The sequence below is a fragment of the Notolabrus celidotus genome, chromosome 5 (assembly GCF_009762535.1).
Source record: "Notolabrus celidotus isolate fNotCel1 chromosome 5, fNotCel1.pri, whole genome shotgun sequence".
Classification (NCBI taxonomy): Eukaryota; Metazoa; Chordata; class Actinopteri; order Labriformes; family Labridae; genus Notolabrus; species Notolabrus celidotus.
In genome coordinates, this window is record NC_048276.1 from 29,300,625 (window position 1) to 29,322,806 (window position 22,182).

At 39.0% G+C, this 22,182-nt stretch overlaps 1 protein-coding gene across 1 annotated transcript in view; it reads right to left on the bottom strand.

The window, feature by feature from the left end:
* The window catches only part of zgc:77151 (uncharacterized protein LOC337153 homolog), a 56,875-nt gene that overhangs the window by 19,016 nt on the left and 15,677 nt on the right, over window positions 1-22,182 (bottom strand). Inside the window, exons 2-6 of the mRNA XM_034683525.1 lie at window positions 16,253-16,405; window positions 11,466-11,573; window positions 1,626-1,839; window positions 337-567; window positions 77-183 (exon numbers count right to left, since the gene is read on the bottom strand). Coding sequence (XP_034539416.1) covers window positions 77-183; window positions 337-567; window positions 1,626-1,839; window positions 11,466-11,573; window positions 16,253-16,405 — 813 coding nt within the window. The remainder of the gene's footprint in view (window positions 1-76; window positions 184-336; window positions 568-1,625; window positions 1,840-11,465; window positions 11,574-16,252; window positions 16,406-22,182) is intronic.

The following is a 22,182-nucleotide window of genomic DNA, read 5'->3' on the forward strand; positions in this document are numbered from 1 at the left end:
AACAATTTAAATCATTTTAACCTGAACCTGAAACTTCTTCTTACACATAACTATACACTAAACGTAAAGATCAAACCTTCATCCTGTCAATCCAGGACTCTGATTGGCTGGAGGTTGGGGATTCTTTGCCGTCTCGTCCTCTCCTCTTTCGGGGTCGTCCACGTAGACTGAGAGATGGACATCCTGCAGGACAAAGATGTTAAAATAAGGCACAATGGGCCAGACCCTCCCCTTGGATCCTGCTCACCCTGACAGGATTCTAATTTGCATAACCAGATGTTCACTATATATTACCTCTGACTGCTTGAACCAAAAGACTCAGACTGAATCACTCACTGAACTGCCAGGAGAAGCTGGTGTCGCTCTCCAGCGTCGGGTGGTTGAAGGTGTCTCTGCAGTACATCAGTCGGGTGTTAGGTGACGCTTTGATTCCGCCCAGAGCGATCAGGTGAGGGTCCTGCAGCCCGGCCCCCCTCGCTCCATCCTGGATGCGTCTCTGCAGCGAGCGGAAGCGGCAGTACTGGGGGTAGCTGAGCACTTTGATACCGTGACTCTCCAACTGCTCGTCTGAGAAGAGACAAGATGATTTACCAGGGCGTGTTATAAATCTTACCTCATCATCATAAACAGGATCATTATAGTTTTCTGTTTGTCTGGAGGCTTATCCATGAAATCAAGTTGTTTGAATAATGAGCTCGACAGAAAAATAACTTTACCTCCTTTATGTTTGCTATAACAATGAGCCATATGTGTGGCAAGTATGGGGTTTAGATCTGTAAAACTTTTAGTTAGTCTTAAAAACACACCTGTCACCTGTTGCTATAATCAAAATATATCAAACTCAAATCCCCTTTTTTAGAATGAAATCAAAAAGAAAGTGAACTCGTGCTCAGATCCAAAGTAGAGTTAAATTCCCTGTTTCAGATACGTTTGTCTGCAAAATAACCATTATATCTTGGTTCATTCATCTCCAGGAAAAGTGCTTCCTAATCTCTTTCTGGTGAGTCTCAGTTTCACTGTAAATAGCAAGTTGAAACAGAGGCTTCTTTAGTTCTTAAATCAGGGTATGAACCAAAGGAAAACCAAAATTGGCCAAAGTATTAATCTGTTTATTGAAAAAAAAAAAGGAAAAAATATTCTTGTGATTTCCTTGCATTACAGAGTCTTAAGTTTTCTAAAGTAATATCACAATGCAGATTTGTTAAACAATAAGAAGTCAGTCATTGTTATGTCTGTCCTCACGAGCAAAAGAAAACTATTTTTTTATGTTTGCTCGTTGAATGAAGGTCAGATTGATCACTTCTGATTAATTCATCAATGAATTCAGGTCATGAAATCTAAATGTGCAGCACAGCATCAACCAGACTTTGAATCTTTCCTCTAGATTGTTAGCTACCTTCACATTCAGATATCTGTTTATACAGATTTAAAAAATAGATTACCAATGATGGGAGCCAGAGTGACATTACATTGGATTGTGGTCTGCCTGCTTTTGCTCTCCATCCAGGCCTGCATACACCCAAGCCTGCTTATATGTGACTGCTAAATACTACTCAGACCACAACCGTACTACAGATGAGAACCAGAACAGAGACGATTGTTTTTTGTGCTTCGGTGTTCCTTACTGTCGATTTTGTCTTTAAGCGGCTCGCTGATCTTGTTAGAAGTGTTGTTGTTGAAGCCGTCGTTGCTCTGCAGAGGTTTGTGGAGCCCGTTCGTCCCACAGGGCAGCATCTGTGACTTCATGTTGCTCCTCCAACCGGCCGGCTCCACACACGACCACCGCACCAGGTCCTCCACCCTCAACACCATCTTCCTGGACACTGCGAGAACCTCATCCTAAAAACACACAGAAAAAATTACATGTATTATTATATTAGCAGAAGGGGTGATGTATTTGGGAATGAAGCTACAGCTGTCAAACAAAGTGAAACAAAATTTCCTGAAGGTTGTAAGACAAACAAACAAGGAGTCTACATTTCTCTGCCGTTTGGCATTCACCCAACTGGTACACCAAACGGCCCGTTACACAGAAAATTAAACCAATCAATCAGACACTAGAACATTCTGATAGAGGCCCATAAATGCATTTATATTTCAGCAACCAGTTAACCATTTGACAATCCAAACCACTCTTCAGCACGGTATACAGAAGACCACCTTCTTCCATTGCTCCAGGGTCCAGTGATGCTCAGGTGCCCACTGTGGGGTCTTTCAGCAGTGTGCAGGGATCAGCATGGACACCCTGACTGGTCTGTAGCAACACAGCCCCATACACACTAAGTTGTGATGCTCTGACAGCTCAGCAGTTTAAGCTCCAGTAGCTCTCCTGATGGATCTGACCACACAGTTCACAAGATTTCCTTCCTATTAACTGACTCCTGCAGACTTGGAGCACACCACAAGAGTTTTGGAGATGTTCTCCGACCCAGGCGTCTAACCATCATAATTTGGTCCTTGTTGAAGTCGCTCACGTCCTTAAACTTACTTTTCCTTCTTCAACCACATCAACTTTAGGAAAATATGCTCACTTGCTGCCTAACATAACCCACCCACTGAGAGGTGCCCCTAGAAGATAATCAAAAACATTCACTTTACAAACTAACCCGTCCTAACATTATGACCACTGACAGGCAGAGTATTAATACATGTTTATCATTGCTCACTACACAGTAAAAAAAATCTCAAACAAAGCGTCTGTTTTCTATCCAAGTGGCAACCTCCAGCTGCAAGAATTGAAGCGAGTGTGGAAGTGTTAAAAACTGCAGTTCATTGAGGATCCGCTTGAGGCTGGCTCCGGAAATAAAAATGTTTACAGCCTTGTTTAAAAAACGAGTGTAGTCTGATAGCTCATTTCTCTATAGGAACACACTGTACGCGGAGTGAGTTTTTTCATATCGTGGCAATTTCGAAGATATTAAGATTACGAGTTTTCCATTATGAGAAGCGCAGCTGACTTGACTGATAGGCAGGAACACTGTAGTTGTTGGCTAGGAGACTCAAAGCCCCGCCTCTTTACCTCACCCTAGCTCGACAGAAGTTTGGTTGAGTTCTACATTTCCAATATGGCTGCTGCTGACGATTGGCTTCAAAACAGCGCTTCAGAAACAGATGGGTGATGTCATGGATACTACGTCCATTATTTATAGTCTATATTTTTGTCTTATTTCTAGTAAAAAAAAAAGTAATTTTGAATGACATTTAACTTCACAAGGTGAAGTCCAGATGGGTGTTTTATTACAAGATATTACAGGCTAACAATAAGACATGAGTTACTTGTAATAAGTAAAGAAATCTGCCTGTGAGGTAAGACAAAATGTGTTGTTAAATTTCTTGAAGTAAGGCATCAACATTTTCTTCTTTTGAGTCAGTTTTTACTGGAAATAAGACAGAACCACTTTCTTAGTTTTGAATTTTTTCCACTGCATCCCTCAGTCTTTTTTAAGCTCAGGTGGCATTAACTACACATTTTAAATAGGAACAGTATATCTGTAATGTTATCGGTGTCAACCATCAGAGGGAGGCTATTACTGGTTACTGGTATGAGCTCAAAATACCTTTCTGTTCTACTGTGGTTTTATTTCTGCTTTTTTTAACCACTGTGCAGCACTTAGGTTCACATCAGTGTTTTCACAATGTTCAACATAAATGAAGTAGATTGGATTTGGTCTGATGTGTTAGTTAAAAGAATGCAATGCTGCAATAAGATCACTTTATTGTTAGTTTTCTGCATCATGATGAAGCTGCTGTTTATTCTTAAACACTTGCTGCATGTTTCACAACAGACGTACTTTAAACAGCTTCTGCAGTGAATGCAAGGTGTTTAATGTCATTGGTAGAGTGATACTTTTGTCTCATTTCTTATAATTTAAGTTTAACAGAACATATTAATTATCACATCATGAAACAATGATTTCTGTATCATGTAAATGTGTGAAATCATTCTCACTCTACGTGAGGTGTTCCGCAGGTGAGATTAAAGATGTGATGATGAAGATGACGCTGCACCATGAAGCACCTCAGTTTTCACACTGTGCTCAGACAATGAGCTTAACGAGCTGCAGCTGGTGGTGCAGTGGGCTCTCTTTGCCCTGTGTTTTGCTTCTCAGGCTGCATAAAGATGCTCCCCACGATACCAACAGTCCAGTCTTCTTTCATGATTCAAATATCAACCAGCGTGTGGAAACAATTCAAAACATACAAATATTAAACGAGTATGCTCTGGGACGCACACACCCTGCAGAGTGTGATCGATAAGGCTTACAGGGCTAAATAAAGTTCTGTTATTCAAAGCACGCAGCCTCAATCAGCTGTCTCTGTGCCTCTGAATAAGCTTCAACTAAAAGCAAAGGAGTAATTATCGAACATTTTATTCAATGCACTATTAAAAGAAAAATCCCAAAGCATCTTCTCATCTTTGTGTTTCACCCAAAGATTGTATAAATAATAGACATAGTATTTGTGATGTCACCCATCTGTTTCTGAAGCGCTGTTTTTAGGCCAACCCTTGGCGGGAGCCATATTGCTGCTGTCGAGCGATTGCGACGTAAAGAGGCGGGCTTTGAGCCTCCTGGTCAACAGCTACAGTGTTCTTGCCTGTCAATCAAGTCAGCTGGGCCTCTCATTGGAAGACTCGTAATCTCAATATCTTTGAGATTAGCTTGAGATAACATTACAGTGTTAAAAAAAGAATCCCCCTATAATTCTGGTATTAGGGGCTCATAGTTCTTTAGTAAGCCACAGGACAGTGAAACTGAGACCCACTGGGAAAAGACAACCCAAAAGACCCTCCATTCTACTATATGAATATGAAAGTACAAAGGCGTAGCTGCGTTATGGCGCAGTTGTGGACTTGTAATATGAAGGGCTAATGTCACCTGATCACTTCTGTTTTCTCTCTCTTCGACGCAGAAGTATAAATCAGGCTTAACAGCAACAATTACAGGCACAGATTTCATAGATTACAGGATTTTAAAGGAGAATGAGGCATTTTAATTCATAATTTATATCGATATGAGGCGCAGGGAATTCAAAATACTATCATGCAAACAAATATAGCGATACTTTGCTGTACCAACCCTACTTTCTACTCATCTTGCTCGATTTCTGACACCTTTTCAATTATGTTGAAGTTACATCTGCTCTTACTGTTCACTTAGCATGCCCTGTTTTATGTGTTTAGGAAGCCATTAAAACTCTGCACTGGCCGCCTGTTTCTTTTAGAATTTTTGATTTTAAAGTTCTTGTACTTGTTTTTAAGCTCTTAAGATCCTTGCTCCTCCATACATCACTGATCTCCTGTCATCTTTTCTTCCAGCTTGATCACTGAGGTTCTTGAATGTTTCCCTTTTAAATGTTCCGCGTGTGTCTCACACAAAGAGAGAGAGCTTTCTGTTTTTATGGCCCTAAGATATGGAACTCTCTGCCTCTGGACATTGGAATGACGAGCTCTCTTGGTTCTTTTAAACTAAAGACTTACTTTTTTAATCTAGCTTTTAATTTGGAGTCATTTATTTTTAGCCCAGGACTGCGTTATTATTATTATTATTATTATTATTATTATTATTATTATAATAATCATTGCATTAACATTTATTTATTTAATTCATCTGATCTTGTTAACTGTACCTTATTTTCAACTTTTCTTTCCACTCTTACTTATTTTATAAATTTTACTGTATTGATTTTATTTTGAAGTATTTTATTGATAATCATGCCTTTTATAATTGTACCATTGCTGTTGTTTTCTGTCTCTGTTATTTTGTGAAGTACTTTGGGCTGCATATTCATATGTATGAAAGGTGCTTTATAGATTAAGTTGAGTTTGAACAGGAACCTTTCCAGCATATTCTTGGCATTTGTATTTTTCAATGTTAACAGTCTACTAAATCAATAATAATCAAAAGTATTAATAGGCATTTACGCATTTCTGAAATAAAATGCCAAGTACGTGAGGATTTAGGCGTAATAAAATTAGGCAGACAGGCTCCTGCAGCAGAGGACACTGTGTCTATAAATTCATACGTCTGGGAAAATCAGATGTAAAACCTGCAGCTCTGCTTTGTTGCACACATGCAGAGCGCGAGAGAGAGAGAGAGAGAGAGAGAGAGAGAGAGAGAGAGAGAGAGAGAAAGAGAGAGAGAGAGAGAGAGAGAGAGAGAGAGAGAGAGATACACAGCTCAAAAACAGCAGACAGTAAAAACTAGCTGGTGACAGCAGCAACTTCAAATCACCCTCCATTTTAATGTGTAAAAGCAGCACATTGTTAGCAAAGCACACAGGCAGCCATGATATTTTACTAGTTCACAGAGACAGTGTAGTCCGATGTTAAACTGTCTGATATTTTCTCCTTTTATTGATAATTTTTTCTTCCAAACATCCAGAATAGAAACCTTGATTTTAAAAAGCCACAGGGTTGCTTTGACCTGAAACATTTCAGTAACTCATAAGATTATTAAATCTAGATTAAGGTTCATTTGTGAAAGCAAACCTTTTAAATGGATTTACTGATTTATTTGTATTTCTATCCTCTCTGTTCGTTTTAGTTTTTGTTCTTTGTGTGAAACTTCTATTGTGCTTCTGTCGTGGCCACAACTCTCTGCTTTGTATCTCTGTGGGATTGTTATTAATATGATGAGGTTAAATTAAAATAAATATGAAACACTGACTTTTAAAACTAAGCACTTTTGATTTATACATTTACATTTTTCTTTTTTGCTGCTTACTCCACCCCTTAAATGGATGCAAACTACTTTTCCAACCATAGTTTTTATTTCTGTAACCACAAACTTTTCATTTCTTTTAACAAACTGAGTTTTAATGACATTGTTTAACTAATTTTACTTTCTTTCTTTCTTGATCTTAGATAAGAAAATGTTTATGTTTCAATGCTTACGTTTAATGTCATATTTTAAAATGGATATTTCAGTCAGACAACTTACGTTTTCTTAAGATAAAGTTTATTGCAGCATACAGTATTGTGTTTGGCATATGGGCTCCGAACCTCATTACTCATGATAGATTATTTAAATGCAGACATTTAGGAGCAATGAGATAGGACTAACCCCCTCGGAGCCCCCAGGTGGATGCCGGGGAGGAGGTGGGTACAAAGTTTTCACACAGCACTGAGCAGGACAGCAGGATCACTTGCAAAGCAGAGGCAGAGACAGGGAGACTTGCAGCTTAAATAGACCACCAATGAGGATGTTGAGATCAGCTGATAGGGAGGTTGATGACGTGTCAGTATGAATGAGCGCAGCTTGAGATGTCTGCCTGAACTAGCTTGCAGGCGGAGCTCCATTTTCTGACAAGGTATGGCGTAATGGAATTAACCTGATATTGGATCTACAATTAAATGTTGGGCATACGGGCACCCTGCGGGGGGCGTCAAGAGGTCTGAACCAGCTTCGGGCTGCGACTCGACACAGAAAAGATTCAATGTGTGAGTCTTAATCTTTGGGAAGAAGATCTGAGATGAATCGAATAATTAAAGGTTAATTTCGGTTAAGACAAGATCAGTTGTGATTTTGTGTCCGGTGGGACAGTAAGACTCTGCAAGTTACAGACTTCAGAGCAGTGAGGGGGGATGCATAATTTATAATAATCCCTCCTAATTTAAATAAATAATAAGACCGAACACTATTTACTATGTACGTTAAGTTACCTAAGTACAGAGAGAGAGAGAGAGTAGATCAAACATAACTGGCCGCATATACAATTTTAATGTTTGAAGTGTTTGCTGTATGTTTTTGTTGATTGTTACTGTTTTGGTTTTTGGTTTTTAACTCTGTAAAGCCCTTTTAATTGCTCTTGTATGTATGGTGCTTTATAAATAAGCTTGCCTTATTTTCCTTTCTGGTCTTAACATCATAACAATTTACTGTTCACCTTGTTGGAACCAGGAAAGCAGCTCATTTAAGTCTGCAGTAAAACCCCTTTAAAGTCAGACTTGCAGCAGAGTTTACTTCAGTGACTTCCTTGTTTTTGTTGCCTCTTAAGTTTCCTTCAACACAAACAGTGAACACGTGTGAACAATGTGACAAACTGTTCACCCAGTTTAAACTTCCTCCCATTCCAGTTTGTCAGCTGTGATCGTATTTCGTCCTCAAGGCAGAGACGACAGAGACCCACAACCCCCACTCCACAAACCCTCCACCTCGTCTGGAGCTCAGCCAGGTGGGAGCTCCCCACATTCCTGCTCCACCAGCAGCCAGGTGTGAGCTCATTCACACCTCAGACCACGAAGGACTGTATACACAGCAGCTCACAGGGGGGTCAAATAAACATTGTTAAAAACTGTATACCTTTAAAAACTCCTGAATTATGTTTTCACTGAGGTGCCCTCTTTGAGATCTGATTCTGTTGATTGCTGATTTTAAATTAATTAAAAGTATCAGCCAAGAAAAAAAAAAAAACAACTCAAAAACTGCTTCAGTTTCAGCCAAACTTTGTACTCCATTTGATCTTTCAGTGGAAGAAAAGGGAATGTGATTTATATCCAATCAACGCATTGGTCTTACATTGAGTTCAGAAGAGACGCAGATTGAATTTGTTGTGCCGCAGAATTACATAAAGAGTCAAAGATAAGACGCACATTTGTTCTAAAATTATATTTAAAAAAATTGGTGTCATTCTATCAAACCTTATAAAGGTTGTTCTCTCTTCTCCTCATGATACAGCCTTTATTTTACTGTGTACAAATCTGCATCATGATGCTACCCTTTAAGCAAAGTTTTAACCTGTTAACCTGTAAACAGCAATTTAAAAAAAAAATCTGCTATTAAAGGGCTCATAGCTCTTTAGTAAGCCTCAGTGCAGCTTTTTTTTTACGGTGAAACTGAGACCCACTGGGAAAAGACAAGCCTGGAAGGGCATAATGTTGCGTTAGTTTGGATTTGAACACACCCACATGACCCTCCATTCACTATAGACTGTATAAAACATGGACGTAGTCTCAGTGACGTCACCCAGTGTTTTAAAGCCCAACGAGAGTCACCATATGGGAACCAAACAATTGGTCACCCAAGCAAGAGGCTGTTTAAGGCCAGCCTTTGGCCTCCCTGACTCCCCAGCTAACAGCTGCAACGTGTCCGCCTGTTGGACAAGACAGCTACTAAAATGCCCTAAAACAGCCCTAAAATGCACAATCATGCAGAACTTGTAACCTTAATATCTTAAAAACAATGTTCACCTCTTCTATAATTTATATGGATAGAAAATGGGCTACGTAGACCAAAACTGTTTTTGTACGGGTCTGTAATTATGTTCCTGCTATAAAAATGGACGTTTTAATCTGAGGCCTAACAGGGTTTCCTGGCTAAAGTGGACCCTCGAGAAGCTGCGGTTTTTTACTACTTCCAAACTGATTTAATTTAAAGCACAAGAGGTTACTGCTTCAGCACATGTAGCACTGTGACTTCAGCCACGGTGCTAACTTAACTGACAGGACTGTTAAATCTTAACATGTATGCTGGTTGAAGACGTGATATGCTTATTACAAAAAAAGCCATAATTTGTTGTATAAGAACATGTATTTGTAAAGTCCTTTGTCGTCTGATTTGGGTGTTAAGAATTCATCTTGTTTAGTGGTAGCTTTGATACAGCGTTTATTGAGTTACCTGTAACTGCAAACTTCAATTTAGCAGGAAGTAAACCCAGTCATGAAACATAAGACAGTCGTCATAGCAGCGCAAAATGCCAGATGTCCATATTAGGGATGGGCAATGATTTTCAAATTATATATATATATAAAATATTTCTTCAACTTGTAAAAATCAAAAAATTACTTTGAATATTTTCTCATTTTAAAAGTAAAATTTTCATCTTTTTTTACCGATGCCTGGTTGTAATATGGTGTTCACGCCAGACGGTGGCTGTAGAGCATCTTAAAGCTGTTTGCTAACCGCATTAAGTAACAGAAGAAGAAGAAAACATTAGCCACGCCAGGTCACAGAAACATCGACACAATGATCAAGACAGACGCAGTCAGTGCTCGCTACTAGCAGCACCTGTGTGTGTGTGTGTGTGTGTGTGTGTGTGTGTGTGTGTGTGTGTGTGCGTGTGCGTGTGCGTGTGCGTGTGCGTGTGTGGGCGGGGGGGGGGGGGGGTTATTAGAATAATCATCAAATAGATGCCAATGATTATCGAATAGTATTTTGGCTTGAAATGCCCATCCCTAGTCCATATAAGACTGTCTTCATAGCATGCTTGAAGTTGCAGAGGTTATAAATAGAGACGCCTTTTTTATGGAAACACTGTTGACTCTCACCAATTTGTGTCCCAACTAAAAAGAATCAAAGGCATTAAATACACAAAGTCAAGATGTTTCTGTGTGTGAAAATTAAATCGTATCATCGTTCTGCTTCTATTGAATGAATGCCAAAAGACATGCAGATGAATCCTTTCTTCAAATCTATGTTCTGCCTTATCTTCTTCTGAATCATGTTTGTTTGTTGTAGATATTCAAAATTGGATTTAAAGTAAACTTGAGACACTACAACTAAACTTAACATCAAACTATCTGTCCTCTTAGAAGGCTCATTTTTTCCTGCAGGAAAATAAAAACCTCAATTCAAAGACTTCAATGATGGAATATCTACTCTGAAAATGTGGAAAAATTTGGTTTGAGACGAGTCATAGGATTTACATTTGGATAATACATTAGTCTCATTCCCAAACGGGGGATTTTCTTCTGAAGTCTGAGCTGCAGCCGGCGTGAGAGCAGTGATAATCAGAAACACTCTGCAGCTACAGGCACGTCTGAGACCACAGTCATGTTTAAATAAGTTTGTTTTTTAGCATGTTTTAAATTTTGCAGATTTAGCAGATGATTATTTATGTGATCCAACAGAGACAAGCTCATAAACAAGACGCTTCACATCAACAGGAAGAGACTTGGAATGCAGTTAAACCTGTTTCAGCAACATATTTGGATAAAAACAGCAATAGTGTTCCTGTGACGGCGTTATTAATAGATGTTGTTAAAGCAGATTATATTAGGAGGACCTTCACGTCTATTAGTAGTCAACAGGAAACAGAAGCACGTATTATTCTCTAATGCTGTACAGTAAATACTTTGAAGGAACAAGAGGTACAGTTTGTAACAAGGTAATTTATCTAAATATAAACTGGCCACAAGGTAAAATCAAAGAGTCTGCCAAGAAAACAATCCATAACCTTTAGTAACCTCTAGAATGTCAAAGGCAGTGTTTAGTTTAGAGGGATTAACAAAGGATGATGTATAGTGAGCAGGTGGTTATGCACATGAGGATCCCAACAGGGTGAGCAGCACATTGACATGAGAGTTAGAGGTTAGAGGTAACACAGACAGAAACTAGGAACTTCAATAAACAAAACTAAGGGTGGGTGATAAAAAAGAAAAATAATGGACTACAAACACAGAAGAGCAAACAAATGACTTCAATATCAATCGCCTTAAAGTTTGAATTTGTGCTGCTTTGACCCACCTCTCCGTGCTCTCTAGTCCGGCCCTTTGGCGTGTCTTCAGGTAGGAAGTAGAGTCTGGCGCTGGCCAGCAGGTGGCGCTGAGATTGGTCCTCCCACAGTAAAGTTACCTGCACAGAAAGAAGATGAAAAACGTAGGGTTGATTTTAATGTACCAGGAAGCGGATGAATCAAAAATAAGATACACATATATGCTGGCACTGGTGGCCTAGCGGTCTAAGCACCCCACAGAGGCTATAGTCCTTGTTGCAGAGGTTGCCGGTTCGACTCCCTACTCCCAATGTTTCCCGTCTCTCTTCAGCTGTCCTATCAAATAAGCCTAAAATATAATTTGAAAAAAAAAAAAAGATACATATGTAATATGAAAACATGTTAATGCGTCTGAAAAACTTGGCTATGATGAAAAAGTTCAATATTTTCCATCAGCTCTCTAAAATAGAGAAATGTCCAAAACAAAGGTCTGTGAACACGTCATCGCTGCAGTCACAAACGCAGAGTAAACTATAAAAACATGATCAGGCAATTCTGACGGCTTCTTTGGGCAGGGGTGGAAAACTGTCCTGTTGTCTGTTGAATCAAAATTTGACATTATTTTTGGAAATCATGAACGCTGTGTCCACAGCGAGGAAGCACCATAGACTAACGGACGTATATATCGGACGAAGTATCAGTGACATCACCCATACGTTCCTGAGCGCTGTTTTGAAGCCAATCAGCGGCGGCAGAAATAATGGTAATGCAGAACTCTACCTAACTTAGTGTGAGGTAAAGATGTGGGGTTTGAGCCTCCTAGCCAACAGCTATGTGTTCCTGCGTGGCAGTCATGTCCTTATTTGGGCAAAACACGTAATCTTAATATCCTCAGTGTATCCTGAGAGATTAGCTAAGTAGAGCCAAGTCGTTTTTTGTACCAGGCTGTAAACATGTTTATTAATGCTGCAAAGATTGTCTTCTTTGAATGGGTGTGTATGTGGTTTCCCGTGTTTCTGCAGCCAGCCTCAAGTGGACGCTCGGTGAACTGCACTTAATAGCACTTCCGCATGGGCTTCATATTTTGAGAACGGAGGTTGCCGCTTGGGAAGCACCCAGCTTGTAATCAGTGCACAGCTCTAAAGCCAGCATCCCTGATCTGATGCAATATCGATGAATAAGAGTCCACAGCATGGGCAGCTTACACATCTGGGAAGGCTTCATTAATGCTGAACATTATATACAGTTTTTAGAGCAACTCATGCTGCCATCCAGACAATGCCTTTTTCAGGAAGACCTTTTCAGCATGACAACGCCAAACCACATTCTGCACATATTACAACAGCATGGCTCTGTAGTAGAAGAGTCAGTGTGATGAGCTGGCTTGCCTGAAGTCCTGACTTGTCATCTGTTGAAAATATTTGGCTCTTCATGAAACAAAAATACAACAAAGGAGACCCTGAACTGTTGAGCAGCTGATATCCTATATCAGGCGAGACTTGGACGACATTTCCCGTTCAAAACCCTGAAACTAGTCTGCTCAGATCCCAAAGAGTTGGAAAAAGAAGAGATGCACAGAATAGTAAACATGCTCCTGTCACAACTTTTGTTTCAAAATTTGCTATGTTGTCTTTGCATTATTTGTAATCAAATTAAGGCTTTAAATGATGTGCAAACCATCATTGTATTATTTTATAGTATATTATAAAAGTCCAAACTTTTTTGGCATTGGGCTTTGGGCTGTGTGATATGCATGAAAGGTACAACACAAATAAAGTTGGATATGATTTTATTGTATTGAACGTCCCAACTTCTTTGGAATTGGGGTTGTGCAATACAGGCATTCTTTTCTATTCTGTTGTGAATTTGAAAGTTCCGAAGGAGCATTTGAACACATCATAATTCCAGAAACAGTGCTACAGGATGAACAATGACAGTGAGAAAAAGGAAGCAGAAGCCTCAGACTGAGTCTGAGCAGGCTGAAGGGTCTGCTGGTAGAGAAGAGAAATTACTGTGAGCTTGAAGCGAGCTGAAGTGGAGCAGACCGAGCAGATTTGTGGGTCAGACATGATTCTTGCCTGAATAACATCAAGATGTGTCAACATCACGGCTGATTTTCAGCATGGTTTTTTTGTTTGGTTTCATTTCTTCATCCAGAAAATGTTTGGCCGAGTGCACAGCCTGAATCAGCGGCCTCACCTGTGGTCACACCTGAGTGTCAACCAACTTTACTGCTGGACTCAGTTTGCTGTTGTGTTATCTTCTGAAATGTGTGAGTTATTAAAGTTGCTCTTTTGTGGAGCAGTAGATTAAATATAAAGGACAATGATACGGAAACGATGAAGTGGAAGTGTGCTTCAACAAAACTGGAACAAATTCCAGACACTGAAAAATTAACTTTTACTATCAGAGGACCAGAAAATGTAACATTGACCCTAAAGACTGACTCAGATTTGATTAAGTCGACAGAGGACCTGCACTTGCCCTCTCCTATCCTTTCTTCTACTTTCTCTCCTTTTATTATTTATAACTTTTAATAATTGATATTAATTAAGATGATGTGAAAAAATATGCAGTGTACTGTCCAGAATTACAGAGTCTTCAAAAAACACACAGCCCCTCGAAACCCCGGCACAGCAGAACTGAGTAAAGTCACTGATGCAAACCTGTGAGCAGACAGCTGTCATTTTAAACATTGTGTCATTTGCCTTAAAAGGGATATTTCGGTTTCTATGAAGTGTGGTTGTATGAGTTCTATTTCACTAGTAATTTTACTAGCCACAACGAAACCGACACCCGTCAGCTCGGCCCCTTTAAAGAAAAACTCCTGGGAGAGACAGCCCACAAGCTAGGCTACAGTTTTCTGCAGACGAGGTCATTTCTGCCACGTAATTCAGCTCATTTTGAAAGACTCCGACCCGAGCACTCATCTCGGTTTAGGTGTGCGCTCTATGAGGAACTTTTTCATCACTTCACTTTGACACCAGCAAGCCCATTCTTTGACACTATTTGATGCATCACATACCTGTTCCTCGGCCTGCAGCGCACTGATCAGCTATTCAGGTCAGCAGCTTCAAAATGACAAAAATACAACTAAACCAAATAATAAGTGATTCTGGCTGTGCCGATGTCACGCCGTTTACTGCGGACACACGTGGACACCTTTATGAGTTTACAGAGGAAAAGATGATTCAATGCACCGGAGGAAAAAGCGGAGAAACTCAGAGCTAAACTGGAGAGCTGGAGAGATCCCAAGTATGTGTTAACTGTGAGTTAATGCCGGCGAACCGAGAAAACTACTTGGTGTCACGAGATACACAGACAGTACGAGACAGTACATTATAGAACTGATTAGCTGATCAGTGCGCTGCAGGCGGAAGAGCACTGCTGTGTTGTGTCCGCAAATAATGTAAAAACAAACAGACTTTCTGGTGGCAAAGTAAAATGCAAAAAAAATCAAAAGTGGAGCGTACACCTAAACCGAGATGAGTGCTCAGGGTGGAGTCTTTCAAAATGGGCTGAATTACACGGCATAAATGACCCCGTCTGCAGCAACCTTAGCATAGCTTGTGTGCTGTTTCTCATTAAAGGGGCCGAGATGGTTTGCATCCGTTGAGATTCGTACAATTACTAGTGATGTAAAACTCATACAACCCCACTTTATAAAAACTGAATATTATAAGTATTCATTTCAGATCTTGTGTACACTGCAGCTCTTATGTATAATTTATTGTTGTCTGTATGTTTCTGTGATAATTGATGTCTTTCGAAGAGGACTTGTTGGTTGATTTGAATTTAATTGTAGAGGTGCAATGATTGGTCGTCAGTGTCCACAAAATTAGATGCCAATTAATTAAATAATTGATAATAAGGGGGTTATGTCATCAAGTCATCACACACACACAAGCATAACATAGTTCTCCAAAGCTGAGTTTCTGAGGAGTGAGACATCTTGCACCCTTTCTATCTCTGCCAAGAACGGCACATGAAAAATGGCAGCCTATGCATCACCATCACGTCTTAAAAGTTACCTCAACGCTGCAGAGAAAAGGGCGGCTTGAAAAAAGTGTTGTTGAGCTGACCTTGCTTATCATGGGAGCACTTTGGTCAGGTGTGAGCGTTTGAAGAGATTTCACTCTTTAAACATCAGCTGTGACAGCCAGCCCAACAGTGCAAAGTTAGAGTTCACTCTTTTACATTTTCAGTCACTGGTGGATTCGTCTATTCCACAATTGATGACTGGTTAACTATCTGAATAACTACCAGTCACGTCATAGTGATGTGGTGACTCGTCAAATTGGAAGAGAAGTCGGTTAAGAGTATCATTTTAACGTTTAAGGACCTTTATTACCGCAGTGTATTTGTGTTGCAGGACTGAATTTCCTTTCGGATTAATAAAGTACATTCTATTCTATTCTAAAGATGATGGTATAATGCAACACTATATTTGATCCCATCACTGGTTATCAACGAGGAGACATAAAGAGCAAACTATAGTTTACAGATCAGAACTTTCCCTCCATTGTTCCTTCTTGTGATGCATTCAAACTTTACATCCATTATTATCAGTCGCTGTCTTTCAATATTATCAACCTGAATACAACATAATCTCATTAACACGTTTCCAGCTCGCGACCTAAATTGACTAAATTTAGCTCTGCTCTGGGATGTAGACTCAATAAAACATACTATTACTCTTCTATAGCTCAGGCAGGAGAGCAGCAAGGTGACCCATTTCAGAGCTCCTGCTTCAGATTTCAGATTTCCTTTGAGTTAATCTGAGTGAAAGGAGCGGTCCAGCACAACAAGATGAGCTCACCTCAGCGATGCACACAGGGTCCTGCGGTCCACAGCGCATGAAGTAGAACTCCCCGAGCCTCCACACCTGCGCCGGCCCGTCTGGCTGAGCTCGGCTGCTCACCGACTTGTAGAAGGCATAGCTGCCTCGCTGGCAGGAGGGAGCACCCAACCACTGAGGAAAGAGAGCAGAAACAAGAGTGAGGAAGGGTTGAAGTTAACTGAGGGTTTAGAAAGACACACATTTAACCCCATTAATTTTGTATGGCTCAAAGCATGCTGGGTTACATAGCAATGGTGACACTTTTAACAGACCAAGTAATCAGAGGAGGGTCGCACGCGTCGAGGTGAATCATGGGCTTGTTGGTCCGTATCTTAAAACTCTAAATGCTCTTAAAGGCTGAGCTGAACTACCCTACTGGTGTTCAGCAGGACTGCAAACTCCACATGGTGAAAACAGATGGTACTAGAAAGACTAAACAGCTGCACAGGAACTACAAACTGCTCAGCGTAATGGAGATCATCACGCGTCAACCTTTCTCCCTCTGATATACTACGGTGGCTGGGAAGTGCAATGCAAATTTACAAAGGATGAAACACGAAGTTGAAGAGACATTTCCATTTTATAAAACAAAAGACATTAAGCACTTTTACCAAGGCCAAAACAAATTTACATTTAAAGAAACAAATTTAGAAAATCAGAAACACAGAGACAGAATATTTTTACCTGTCCTGAAACAAATGTACAAACTGCAGATTCTACTGCAAAACTAATGTACCAAATACAGGAAGTAATCCAGAAGTGATGAAGTGAGCATTTTGTTTAGGCGGAGAGAAACGGACAGTCCTGCCAATCACAGCTCATTCCAATGTGTCCTTTCAAAATAAAAGCATAATGAAATTTTAATAAATAGCGATAATTCTGGATATTTTCAATCTGAGATTATTAATAAATCTCAGTTTCCACAGACTCATTATAGTTCAGACCAGTCATGTAAATTTCAAGTATTTTCCTTGATCAATCTTTGGAAATGTTAACGATCAATTATCGATTAATCATAAAAAAAAATGTAAATGTTTTCCATGTCAAAAACAACGCCAAATGCATTTTTCCCCTGAATCAGATTTTCCTTCACAACACAATGTATATAACGGACAGTATTGAATATCTATGGATCGTATTGAGGTGTTCAAAACGTTAAACGCGCTGAATATCATCGTGTGGAGCAGGCTCATAATCTCCGCGGATATACAGTCATAAAAGTGAAGGCTCAGACTTCAACAAGGGAACTGAACAGAAACATATTTTAGACTCACAGTGTCCAGTTTTCTGTCTACTCGTTCTTATTGAGAAAAATAAGCGTGTGAACGTGATCAGGTGTCAGCCGGGGCCCAACTGGGTCATAATCAGTCCGGCGGCGGAGAAATAAAGCGCTCGTGGAGACCTGTCACTCAGCTGCATCCCCCAGCTGAGCGTTTCCGCTGTGCACAACACCTTTAGTCAGCTGATTCACATTGAAACATGCTTTAAACTTAAAACACCTCCCCGATAGCTGAACCAAATATAAGACCACATGATGTTTGTTCCACGTGATAGAAAATCAAATTTAAAAAAAAGTGTTCAAGTAAGTTCTTAACAATCAACTAATCGATACTTGATTAATTGTTGGCATCCCTAGTTCAGACTAATAGTGGATAACCTCATAATGTAATCCAACCAATCACAGCTTGATCTTATGTGTAGGTTGACAATTTCAGCCATTTGAAATTTGAAAAGAATTATCTGAACTAAAATGACTCAATTGAAACTGATATTCTTAATTCATAATCTCTGATTGAGAATTATCGCTACTTTTTCCAATTTCGTTCAGCTTTTATTTTGAAAGGACACATCTGACTGACCGGTGATTGGCAGGACAGTCCATCTCTCTCGGTCAAAAAAAAAGCTCACTCGATCACTTCCTGTATTTGGTACGTTCCTGTTCCGTCAGAATCTGCAGTTTTTACATTTGTTTTCGAGACTGGTCAAAATGTTCTGTCGCTTGTAAAAGTGTTTCAGATTTTGTAAATTTGTTTTGGCCTTGGTAAAAATGTTTAATGTAATTCTGTTTTATAAAATGTCAAGCTGTTTTACAGAATGTAACTTGTCTCCAACTTTGTTAAAGTGTTTCAATAAACATAGAGAGACCCCCGAAACAGACAGTGTCTTATACGTGTGCAACTATTATTCCAAGTTTTATCTTTTTAACATTGCTTAAAATGTTAATTCACTCTCTTGGCCAGAGTTATCAATGGTGTGGTGTTGAAATGGATCCAAACTAAACATTGCACAGGCTGAAGCACGTGATGTAACTCATATAACCTGTATTTTTAAAGATTCAAGACATCAGATTTTTGAAGATACTCCAAGATACATCACTATGTGCAAAAATGTTAAAATGCATTTCTATTGCAGATGAAGCTATCGAAAAACTGAAAATAATAAAGAAAAGAGTTCAAATAAGTACAATATGAAGAATAATCCCACTAAATAGTTTGTTCTTGTTCTTTATTTGTCAATGTTTTATTTTGTTTTGCACAAATGTTCCCCTCTTTAAAGAAGCAAAATCTGAAGGACAAAAACATTTAGTAATTTCTAGTCTTTGGCACAATCTCAATCATCAATGATAATATTTAAAAAAAAAAAAAAGACTACTACAAAATTATAAACATCTGTGTTAAAGTCAAAGCTCCTGAAGAGGCCTTAACCTGTCTGACGGTGAAACTGCAGCACCTTGCAGTGAGGCAGAGTTTTCTCATGTCTAACCAGGACTCAGGGCAGGATATTGTAACAGATTAAACTGCACAGAGAGAAAATGTTAAACATTAACGCCTCACACTGCATGTGCTGTCCCTGATAGTCACCCAAAATATGTCCAGATATCAGTGAAGCTGCAGACAGACACTCCTGATACAGAGACGCCTGCACTCAGACTGAAAAGACTGAGATGAAACAAAGACGAGTAGAAACCTGTTCAAACTCAATCACCTGAATGTTTCACAATTCTGACAACTAATAAAATATCAGCTGACTCAGCAGAATGGCAGACATCTTCCTGTTAACATTAAACTACAGCACAGTGGTCACACCAACTGCTGCCATGGTCTCAAACGCTCTGCATCCTCCACTGTCCAATAAACAAAGATGGTTAAAAAAGTTGAAACCGTGAAATCAGAGGGACTCATTCTTTAGCTGAATAAATAATTGTAAGATAAATGATCTTTCAATCAACACTTTGTTTAAACTTGTTTGTTGGTGGTTGAGGAATAAGCGAGATAATGTGTGGTTAGCTGGTGGTAATGTGAAATAGAATCCCCTAAGGGTGAGCCTTTCTTTGGAGTCATGCTCCTTTTATTCTTAAAACAGAGCGGGGGATTGATTCATCGCAGAGAAACACCAATGGCAACTTTGATTCAATTTGAAATTTAACATTTCGTTTTTGTTAGTATTTGAAACAATAGCCTCTACGACTCCCCCACTCACATGCACGAGCGCCGCTGATTCACGACAATATGATGGTGACTGATTCAAAACCGGTCCTCAGCACATCGTTTGTGTTTTGCACTACGTCAACTCATGTCTCACTCAGCGTAAGAAAACACCAAAACATTATCATAGTGAAAGTTAAAAACACAAACAAACACAAAATGTACGTGCAGGAGGCGGGCAGAACGGCAGGACGGGATTTGATTGGTTTCATAATTTGGCTCCTGATGGCAGGGATTGGTTGGTGTTTTCCCAGGTTTACTCTGGCTGTAGATAGCAGCTTTTTTTACCTCTTTTTTAAGAACAAATTATGTATTGATTGCAATCGGGACATAAAGATCATTTTAACCAGAATAACAAAAGTGGATCTAAATCTGACTACCAACCCCAGCTTAACAAACACAAAAATGTGTTTTGCAAGTTAGAAAAACTGTTTCAGATAATACAACATTCATATGGGCACATAAACCTACTGCATTAACACATTCAAATTCCTCTAGTCTATTATTATTATTATTATTATTATGATTATTATTATTATCATTATTATTATCATTATCATTATTATTATTATTATTACTTTTTACTACCTTGTCAAAATCTATTTCCTCATTTAATATACAGATTATCACAATTGTCTTCATTTCTCATTGCTAAGTATTTGTGTGTACATGTTTATATGTGTAATAATTCATTTGTTTGTTTTTTTTGTATTGTTGTTATCGTGGCAATTTAGGTATAATGGTCGTTGTAATTGTAATAATAGGGCTAATTATTGTTATTATCAATACGTTCTGTTTTTTGGTTGTTTCTTTTTGTATTCATTATTTAGTATAATTATTATTATTATTTTATGTATTAATTTATTTTATTATTATTATTGTCTTATTTGTATTGTTATAAGACATTGTCAATTACAAGATATATTGATAGAGATATTGAGACTTTTAACGAAAACTAAAAACATATTATTCAGTCTGGCTTTTATGTAGGGTTTTATAATTTTATTACTTACTTTTAATATTACATTGATGTTGCTTTATTATATTATCAATTTTAACTGTTTATCTTAATTTATTTTATTTATTCATTCATTTATTTATTTTAATTTATCTACTCAGTTTTATTGACATTTTTAGCCTAAATTTTATTTTCAACTCTTATCCTTACCCTTTTAAAATGTATTTATTTTAACTATTTACATTCTTAGTATTAATTTGACACTTTAACTTATTTTAATTACATGTATTTTATTGTTGTCAGTGTGCATTAGTGTCCAATTTTAAATCTTTTTTTTTTCTAAACGTCTTGCCAATATTTTATTTCTGCTTCTTTCTTGTTTTCAATCACTGTAAAGTACTTTGGGTTGCATTTGATTTGTATGAAAGGTGATATATACAGTTGGTATGGAAAGTATTCAGACCCCTTCACTTTTTCTACATTTTGTTATGTTACAGCCTTATTCCTAAATGGATTAAATTCATCTTTTCCCTCAACATTCTACAAACAATACTTCATAATGACATAGTGAAAAATGTTTTGTAGAATTTTTTGCAAATTAATTAAAAATAGAAAACTCAAATATCACATGTGCATAAGTATTCAGACCCTTTACTCAATACTCTGTTGAAGCACCTTTGGCAGGGATTAAAGCCTCCAGTCTTCTCAGCTATGATGCTACAAGCTTAGCACACCTGGATTTGGGGAGTTTCTCCAATTCTTCTTAGCACATCCTCTCAAATTCAATGAGGTTGGATGGGGAGCGTCAGTGCACAGCTATTTTCAGGTCTTTCCAGAGATGTTCAATCAGGTTTAAGTCCGGGCTCTGGCTGAGCTACTCAAGGACATTCAGAGACTTGTCCTGAAGCCACTCCTTTGTTATCTTGGCTGTGTGCTGAGGATCGTTGTCCTATTGGAAGGTGAACCTTTGCTGCAGTTTGAGGTCCAGAGCACTCTGGAGCAGGTTTTCATCAAGAATCTCTCTGTACTTTGCTGCGTTCATCCTTCCCTTGATCCCGACTAGTCTCCCAGCTCCTGCTGCTGAAAAACATCCAACAGCATGACACTGCCACCACCATGCTTCACTGTAGGGATGGTATTGGCAAGATGATGAGCGGTGCCTGGTTTCCTCCAGACATTCAGGCCAAAGAGTTCAACTTTGGTTTCATCAGACCAGAGAATGTTGTTTCTCATGGTCTGAGAGTCCTTTAGGTCCCTACTGGCAAACTTTCATGTGTTTTGTACCGAGGAGTGGCTTCCGTCTGGCCACTCTATCATAAAGGCGTGACCTGTGGAGTGCTCCAGAGATGGTTGTCCTTCTGGAAGGTTCTTCCATCTCCACAGAGGAATGCCGGAGCTCTGTCGGAGTTACTGTTGGGTTCTTGGTCACTTCCCTGACTAAGGCCCTTCTCCCCCGATCACTTATT